This window comes from Eucalyptus grandis, chromosome 2, assembly GCF_016545825.1.
Source record: "Eucalyptus grandis isolate ANBG69807.140 chromosome 2, ASM1654582v1, whole genome shotgun sequence".
NCBI lineage: Eukaryota > Viridiplantae > Streptophyta > Magnoliopsida > Myrtales > Myrtaceae > Eucalyptus > Eucalyptus grandis.
In genome coordinates, this window is record NC_052613.1 from 39582987 (window position 1) to 39592743 (window position 9757).

The 9757-nt window shown below is 38.7% G+C and overlaps 1 protein-coding gene across 1 annotated transcript; it reads right to left on the reverse strand.

Moving 5' to 3' along the window:
• Nucleotides 1-1750: 1750 nt before the first annotated feature.
• LOC104432775 (protein SODIUM POTASSIUM ROOT DEFECTIVE 3) lies at nt 1751-3160 on the reverse strand. Its single transcript, XM_010045299.3, has 3 exons — nt 2509-3160; nt 2266-2341; nt 1751-2140 (listed from the first exon to the last, which is right to left on the reverse strand). Exons 1-3 carry the CDS (start codon nt 3058-3060, stop codon nt 1995-1997), a joined length of 774 nt encoding a protein of 257 aa, XP_010043601.1. The 5' UTR covers nt 3061-3160; the 3' UTR covers nt 1751-1994.
• Nucleotides 3161-9757: the final 6597 nt, after the last annotated feature.

Consider the following 9757-nt stretch of genomic DNA (forward strand, 5'->3'; position numbering starts at 1 on the left):
CCAGCCAGTATTATCCATAGGATCAATTGAGGGGTGGATCTCTCCCCCCTTTTCTGGTTCTTTCCCTCTTTTCTTCTAGCCGCCAACGTCATAGTCAAAGAAATAAAGGGTAGGCAAGTGAGAAATTAAACAAAACCAAAGAAGGCAGAAAAAAAACCTTGAAACTCATCAATGAGTTGAGAGAGAAAAGAGAGAGACTTGAATTGCTGCCTTTTTGTTCTTTACCGACCAACTCAGGGGTTTCGTGTCTCATTTGAATCCTGAATTTGGTTAAAGATGACTCAAGTGTCAAAAAGCAGGAAGTAAAAGAAGAAACAGAAAGATGGCAAGAAAGATGATGATGATAAAAGAAAGGAAGGGAGAAACAGAAGGACATGCATGTAGCCCCCACCATCCCCTCCATTATTTAGAATTGAGTCGCACCCAAAACGCATTTGATGTTCGTGGAAAAAATTAGCATATGGTCCCAGAAGATTACCTGTTAACATTAAGTCAAGCAAGCGCGAACCAACTCAAGATATTCTTCCCAAGCTAAAAAATAATTTCCTATTGACTTTGCACATTCTTTTATGGTCGCAAAATATATCCTTCAAGGGAAAAATAAATCTTATGTTGGACTTGCAATCTCTTACCACAAGATTGGGTCAATCAAGTTGTGGTCAGGGCTTCGACAAATGTTGTTTCACGCGCTCTTCTTCATCAATGATAATCACTCAAGGCAAAACTCAAACAAATTAACCTGGGTTTTCCTAATTAATTACTATTTCAATGGGAGAAGCTTGATGGGGAAGCTCCTTAATCTAGGGTCTTATTTTGTAGACTGTCCTTAGTAAATTCAAATTGCATTGATGCACGCGTGCATTGGAATTTAAGGATATATACTTTACATTCCATATGGCTGCGATGCATATCCACACGCACGTTCTTTGTGGAAATCAAGAACTATTACAACTTGGAGTGAATACGAGAAAACTCCTTCATTAATCTCCACGCTGCGCTCAATGTTAGGCGTATGATATAAGTTGGTGATTCTTTTTTTTTTTTTTTTTTTATCTCTTTCTCCCAAACGAAGGAACTACTTATATCATTGAAGGGCACGCCCAACAGATTTGCAGACAGGAAAAAGTGTTATTGTCTCCGGATACACATGTGACCGCCTCAGTCATGATCAGTGACCACCTCCATCGTCTACATCATGATCATACATGGCTCATGTACGCTCTACAGATCCGCATGGAGAGCTTCAGGCTCTGGCTCATCAACAAAATGATGGAGTGCCTCACGCTTTGCCATTAGGCAAAATTTTAGAACCAATTAAATCCATCTTTTCCATCCTATTCAACTGACTAAGCCCGGAATTTTACTGATTTAGTTGGAATTATTTCATTAAATCGCTTAACTGTAGCTTAGTGGGTTTATTCGAGACCGGATTAAGAATGACGAAGTGTGCGGACAATTGCTGGTGGAGGCGGCGTTCACAAGTTTCTTTTCCCGTTGGGTCCGTGCCGAGGGTTTTTGATCACGCGATCATCTTGCAAAGAAGCGACGGATCGGAATTATGTGCGTAAAAAAATTCTGACAAGTATTCTTTAGCCATTGACAAGACTGAACACGAGAATACATGTTCGGAATCGCCAGCGGAGCAGGGACTTTAAAATTCGAGTAAGGAAAAGGAAATGAAAAATAAGATGCTGCAGGAAAGGACATTATTGTTCGTTTCGAGAAAAAATAAGATATCGGATCACGCCAATACCCAACAGAACTCTCCGTCCCTTTAACTATCTTTAATTCAAACATGTACATAGATCAAGATTCTGCTCATGTGGACGCAAAACGTTTCTTTCAAATATAATTTACAAAGCACAGCCATACATGTTTGAGATTATGAAAGATAACACACACGGGGCTCTTGGAACTCTAACCTGGGAATCCATTCAGACAGAAAGGGAAATATCATTATTGACTACAGCAGTCGATTGACTAAGTCAGGTAGATCATGAAGGCGAAGAAGAGGCTGTTGAAGATGGCCAAAGCTCAGCATTCTTCACCCGAGAAACGCTCGTCAGAACACCTGAAGGTGTCACATCTCCTTTCACCGTCACTTTCTTCGTCTCCATGTCGATGCTGAACGACGTCACTCCTGCACAGAAACCGGCCAACGCCACCGCATGAACCCATTAGAATTTGTGGACTTCACTGATGAAATGAGATGGATTATATATTTATACTCGGGTTCACTGTTCGACATGCGTTGGGAAAACCCACCTTCCATTTTTGACAAGTGTCTCCTCACTTTGCTCTCACATCCTTTGCAGTGCAGTGACACTCTCAAAACCACAACCTGCAAATCAAGAACACTTCCAAAATGAGCAACACTTTACATAATTCACTGAGTAGTTCTTTCTATGAGCAATTGTCCAGGAGATTTTGAATTAAGTCCTTCCACCACAACAAGATCACGCAAGAACAGAAGGGAGACTGTAAGACGAATCAAAATGGCGTACGAACCTGGTCGGAAGAGCGAGCCGAATAAGAGGCTTTGAGCGATGGAGAATTATTGGACCCGACCTGGCACTTTGTTTTGTTATCGACCTGTGGAACGGGTACCAACGCGGACGAGACCCGACCCGACTCGGAAACCCAGTCGACGAAGGGCTTGTCGCTCAGTAAATACCTGGCCGAACCATAAGGGGTGCCACTCGCAAGGTCATAAACGTCAGCCGAGCTTCTCCTGCGGAAGTACTCGTGGTGATCGCTACTGGTGATTAGCTTCGTGGACGACGAGCAAGTGCTCTTCCTAGGCTTTTCGGAGTAAGGCCTGGGGGTGAAGGGCAGTTGGTGGGAGGAACAAGGGACGTGTCCGGTGATCAGGTGGTGTTTCCGGCGATCTCGAAGCTGGTGGTGGTGGTGGTGGTGATGGTGGCTGTGGCGGTCGATGGGCCTAGTGGTTCCGTGTCGGACCATCGAACGTTGTTCCAAGCTCGTGCATATCGCAGTGGACGCTGGCGATGCACAGAAGAGATCCATTTTCTTCATTTTTTCTCTCTTGGGTGTGTACATGAGCTTTTGGTGGAGAAGAAGATGATGAAATGTGGCTTCAGATAAGCATGTGAGATAAGTGATACTAGGACGAGAGAAAGAACTTCTTGGTGAGGGCAGCCACTCTTGCTTTTAAAGTTGGTGGATGCGTGAGAGAGAGAGAGAGAGAGAGAGTTTCGACCTTCTCTTTTTTGCTTTTTCTTTTTTTAAATCGTAGTCCCTCTCCCTCACGGTAAAAGAGTAAAATGAGGCCGTACTGATTTTTATAAGATCGAAATCTTACACAATATATGTGAATCAAAAGATTTATGTGCATTCGTAAGTTAAATCTCATAAAAAAAAATTCTGATATTACATAATGATTTGCGTTAAAAAGGATTGTCAATGTAAAATGCTTTTATTTTTCCTGGTAAATGGAAGAAACTTCTATCTAACTAAATCAAACTGAGTACAATAGGTATATTTAATCCTGTTTGTGGATAAACTTTTTACACCATCGATCTAACATGTAAAATTCAGGTCATGAAATTAAAAGAAAGGGTAAAGTAAAAGAAAGAAAGAGATGGAGAGAGAATAGACCCACCTGGGTGGGGGAAAAAGATCACCTTGGAAGATCGTAGGATCAATCTCGACCTTCAAAGTTGTGACGAACTTTTCCCGGGGAAAAAAAGGGGAGAAGTTCCTTTTGTTATTTTAAACGAAAGGGATATGACAAGTTGCGTTGGGCCATCGTCTTTTTGGGTGTGGAATGATTACAGGCACTAGCAAGAGCCGCATCGAGCACAAGCAGTTCACAAGGTCAAGGAAGGAGGACCCGTTGTAGCGCTGTACCTATCTTATTATTGCCGCATCATTGTTTTACCAAACGCCGAGACGATTATTTCATAGGTCGCAGTGACCCCATGGCCTAGCTCCTAATTCTCAGCAGATCATCCAGTAAATAGCTACTCGATCGTACAGTCTGCATGAGATTACTATTGCACGACCCATGTGAATCTGTACAGAGAACCGAAACGTTTCTTGTCTGACCGTCCTGCGGATGGAAACCCTAAGAAATGCGTTGGAAGGAGATCGACATTGGCTGAGCGGTGGAAGCCGCGATGCGATTTGGAGATGAGACAAAGCAACGGGCAAGAAGATCAGAGGCACAACTCACGAACTTGGTCGCATTCATTACCTTTACTGAGATTATTAAATTGATCGGGCCTTGAATCAGGACAAAAACCCGTGTAGGAATGACCCGAGTGGGGGGCTGATTGCGAGCACATGCAGGCGGCTTTAATTGGCGCGAGAACTGCAAGAGCAATGATCCAAGATGGTGGAACGAGGCCATGTGCTCCTGCAGCTGACGACTCCATTTTTAGATCTGTTTACTGTCATTAGCAAGCTGCTGACTTTAGCAGATCTTCAAGATTTTCAGGTCAAAGTTTGAGATATTTCAGATTCACGAATTGATGATTATGTCGTGTGCTTCCCTACAATTAAGCTTCCCATGCACTGATATGGAGAACACGATGTATAATTTCACCATGATATTTTACGTACTGATCATTTAGTTATTTGTAGATACAAGCACCATATATTTGATCAATTTGGAGTTGCATAGAGATTAAAACAAACTTGAAATTCTGCAGACGGATTGAAAAATGCCGCTTACTCTTGCTCACTAGGGGTGTGCAAAAAGGACCACCAGAACCGGAAATCGTCCAGACCCGATTGAATTGGTCGGGTTGGTCCGATTCTTGAGAGCGTCGGTCCAAAAAAGATGGAACTTATGTTTGGATGGTTCGGTTCCTAGTTCTAAGGAAGAGTAGGACTGATTATGTATGTATATTTTAAATTTTCTTCAAAAGAATAAAAGTGACAATTTTTTTTTTTCTAAAAGTTCTTCATAACTGAAAACATCAAGTAATAGGAAAAAGAGAGAGAGAGAGAAGTGATTGGTTCCACTGGACTAGACTAGGAACCGATCACCCCTATTGCTTACCATTAGATAGGCAAGTGATTTTGCACTGGCCGATATGAGACTAATATTACAGTAAAATCCGATTGATCAATTAACCAGGTTAGATACCGTGCTCAAAAATTTCTTAAAAAATGAAGCAACTTCCACAACTCTGTACATTTAGACATAGGGCCTATATACTCACGATGAGCCGTAATTATAATACTCGAAGAAGTGACATGAATGTGATCCTCGTAATTCATCTTAGACTTTCAATATATTGAAAAACGCTTAATAACGCCTTTGCTATTGAGAATCAACATTAGAATAGGGGTCAAGATGTAAGTTGATCTAAAATATTGTATATGCAATTTACATTAGGGGCCAGTGATTTTAAGGCCAATCTAGATTCCACCTAGAACTTATTTGTCAGAATTGGTTCCCAATTTTTTGGAATCTAGAACCCACCTTACATGGTTTTGAATTTGAAACCTATCCTATCAAGAATCCCAGAGTCTACTTAGGTTTTACTTGTATTATTAATTGAATGATTGTAGTAAATTGTTATTTCTAATGATTACTATTTGCTACTACAATTTACTAATCACGATTTATATTTAGACACACCAAGAATATGAAATATTAATAAAGTAAAAGTCTAAATCATGGATATATTGATTCAAGAGTACACATTCATAATTGAATGCCATGAAATACTGCAAGATTACATGAACACATAGAACAAGAAACAACACAAAGATTTTTTTCAAGTTCCTCAATTTTTGGTGCTTGATATCTATCCTGCATATTCTAAAACTTGAAATCAGTCTAGTTCTCATATGTATGGTTCTCGGGTTCTTAGTTTTATCCTAGAACCATGCTCACCCTAATTTTTATCTATAAGGGTTAAAATCAAATTTCTCATTTTATATTTAAATGTGTGTTAACTATTCGTTCGTTTGTTTTTTCCCAGGTCCATGAGATAGCAAATACTACATCTCAATCGATTGCTCACTCATTACTGGTGACTCATTGCGCCGGACTTTTTGACAGTAATTAAAGCGTGATAAAAGCCAACTAATCTCAACTGCCCTCAACAGTCACTAGTAATTAATCTCCTTTCACTAGCTTACTCGACATGAAAATGTCCTCTTAATGATCGCTCTCGCTCATTGACCATAGTTGTTGTCTTGCTCAGCAATCGACATAACTCCATTGCTATCAACAAGGTATCTTTGCCTAAATTACCCGGAACACCATTAATCATGTTTGTTTTTCTCATCAAATGCCAATTTTTAAAACAAGGGTAATCTCTTCTTTTTGAATTGGATGCTAAATTTGAGGTGAGACAAATATGATACGGATTCCAACTCACTTTGGAATTCCCTAACATGGTGGTGTGCTCTATAGAGTGGGCTGCTGATGACTAGACCACATCATTAGAGATTTCTATAGAAAATTGATCAAAAGAGTTGCATTGGAATTTCTAGAAAGATTTAAAATTGAATCGATAAAATTAAAATATTTAGGATTGAATTGACATATGTTAGGACTGATTAGATATTTTTTTCCTAAATAAGGATACCACATGAGGCGATTACAAATATGACCGATTGGACATGTATGGCCCCTTTAAAAGGTATCCTCTTTTTTCTTTTTTCCTTATATCATATAGAATTTAAATTAGTCTGGCAATAACATAATGACATGAAATGGATTACCCTCCTTACATTTAGGCTTCGTTTGCTTAACGAAAAATAAATAATTTGAAAGATACTTTCATTAAAATGACCATTTGTGCTTAGAATAATTAGTTAATGAAAAATATATTTATTACTGACAATAATTTACGTACAAACATTTTCATGAAGATGAAAATATTTTTCATTCATTCATTTCTGTGAGCAATAGAAGCGATTATTCTTCGAAAAAAATGCTCATTTTTTGCGATACAAACGGAGTCTTAGTAAAAATTATTAAATTCTGCAGAAATAGCCATTAGCCCTTTTATTTTTTATTTTTTATTTTTTTTCCTAAAAGCTTTGGTTGAATAATTGTTGAATTCACATAATCAACTACCAACTCTATAGCAACTTTTATCCAGTCTTTAAATTAAAATACATTAAAGAAAGTTGTGGGTCTGTTTGCAATAATTTGTTTTATGATCACGCGTTTAAAGAGGTGGGGCTTTCATTAGCCAAAGGATTCTCAACCTTACTCCTTTTTTCTAAAGGCGGTTATAACCCCTTTTTTTGAAGTTATTAATTCTTTCATTAGGTGGAACTAATTCTCTTTAAGTTTTTCCACATAAACAATGCTCTCTCTCTCTCTCTCTCTCTCTCTCTCTCTCTCTCTCTCTCTCTCTCTCTCTCTCACGCAACCTTAAAGCAGATCATCGACATATGTCAACTTCTCCTCTGACATTCTTTATCTTAATCTTAATTTGGCTTTAGTAAATTGGCAATTTAACATCTAGAGAAGCGAGTCACTAAAGACAAGAGTCTTCAAAATTTAGATGGAAAACCGGTACTATATGGATGCATTGCACCATGTTGATCAAGTCATGTAATACTTCCTTCCTCTCATAAAGCTGTTCAGACAAAAGGCATTCCTAAGCTTATCCTTTATAGAACTTTAAATTGTACTTTGTCCACTTTATCTTTATGGTCTACTAATCTCTTGCACCTTCTATCTCCATTCTCTGGAAGCAATGATAGAGAAATGATGAATGCAAAAATAGAACATCGTTGAATATAATCTTTCTAGCGAAACCTGTAGGCTGTTTTCCATCTTTGCTCACATATCTGCAATCATCAAGTAAAATCCCCTTAATTTATTTTTATTTAATGCATTGACAGTGTGAAAAATCCTTATTTATTTGTGTTGGGTTGGGCTTTGCTATTCTCCAACTTGAAAGATCCGAGAGCCCACTGTTGACTCGGGGCCAGATGTTATGCACACGTGATCTTGTTGGATGATCTTGAGCCCATCATGTTACTTCTTATTCAAAGGGCTGTCTTTTTTATGCTACTAGCCCAAAGATCGATATTAACTTGGGATCGAATAAAAAAAGTGAGTGGGCAGTAATCAAATTCAACCATTTGATTATTCTTTTAAATTGAGATATGTATCCAGTAATCTCAATCCGCGTGGTGTAGAAGAGTTGGATAATAATATAGAAGTCGTGAATATGGTGAAACTGTTTTTTTTTTCATGTCTTAAGGCAAGTGATAGATATGTTGCATGGTTACTTTAAATGAACTTATGATGTTACGAATAGTAAGATTGATTTATAGTATTGAGATACCATATGGTCCTGCAAACTTCTATTACGTTCCCAATATTTCCCATTTGTTAGATGCCCATTTGCTACTTTGACACATTGCTTTGACATATTAATTATGTGAACTGGTCTTAACGTACATAACGCTAGCATCGCTCTAGTATTATGATCATCATTCATTGACTAGTTATGCGGTGCGAAGAATTGCAGAATAATCTTGCATGGAATTCTAGACCTCCTTTCCTTTTCGCCTATGAGAGAAATTTCTTCTTGCTTTTTTTTTTTTTCGTTTTTGACGAGTTGTTGAATTGTCTTCTAATTATGCCATGCTATATCTGTGTGGGAAAATTAGGAAAGTCAAGACTTTTAGGCGGTATCGGTCCCAAACGCGGCGATCACTTTCAGTTACCAGAGGATGCTTCCGAGCCACTCGAAAATCAATCAGAGTGAAAGTGACGTGGAACGAAGACGCACTTTTGCTTTGCTTTGCTTGTCCGAATTTTCATTCTAACATCTCCTCTAACGTTGAAAGGTCCAATCGGATCGTCTTCTAAGTTTTCATGCCTCAAGTCAACCCACTGAATTTGCATGCATCGGGAGGAACCTCGGGTGTCTTATGGTTGACTTGAATGCATGCATCTGCGCGGTGAGCATGTGTGGTCTTTTTCAAGTGAAGTCTAAATTGCATGCGGTCACACCAAAAGTAGCACCAATGACGCAGTGTGATCCCATGCGTTAGAGCTTCCAGATGGGGCAATAGAGCGCGTTCATCTCGATCCGCGTAATCGTAGTCCGGATCAGTGTGCCTCCCATCGATTGTTGGCCTTTATGTTTTCATGGTCTTTGTGCTTCGAGTTGATTTTGTGTGTGAAAGAGAGAGTCCACGGTCGCTTAGGTTCGACCTATGTAGATTCTGCATTCGATCTGCCATTTTAGGTTTGGTTGGGTTGGTACTTGGGATAATCAGTACTCCTTAATCCCAAGTTGGGCCTACAGGAGCTTCCCACCTAATGAGCACCAGACTTATAAGTAGAGGTGGCAAATGGGTGGGTCGGGTCAAAAATGGGTTGACCCATATTCGACCCATTTAACCCGTTTTGACCCATATTTTTGTAATGTAAATATAGTGACCCATACCTGACTTATACCCGACTACATATTGCTAAAACCTACTAATATTCTAAAAAAAAACCCGTGCTCACTTTAAGCTATATGCTAATTGGATAAAAACCACAAATTAAATTAAAAAATATTACATAAAATAAAATTTGTTAAAAAAAAAATCTATAAAATAAAATTAAAAAATAGTAAATAAAATAAAAATTGTTAAAAAAAACCTACAAATTGATTTTCTGATCTAGTTTTCACGGTCCAAAATATCAGCAAACAAAATAGGTGCACTGATTAAGTATTAAGCAATCTCTTCACAATCTAATGAAGCAACCAAAACGAGCCTCTTAGCCATGGCCTTAAAGGAATGCTAGAGAACA

Bases quoted from the DNA above. Each gene is read 5' to 3' on its own strand.
- LOC104432775 (XM_010045299.3), bottom strand. From the start codon at position 3,060: ATGTACACACCCAAGAGAGAAAAAATGAAGAAAATGGATCTCTTCTGT. The intron at 2,342-2,508 runs GTTCGTACGCCA...CTTGATTTGCAG, and splicing joins CGGCTCGCTCTTCCGACCAG to GTTGTGGTTTTGAGAGTGTC. The intron at 2,141-2,265 runs GTGGGTTTTCCC...GTTTCTGTGCAG, and splicing joins ACACTTGTCAAAAATGGAAG to GAGTGACGTCGTTCAGCATC.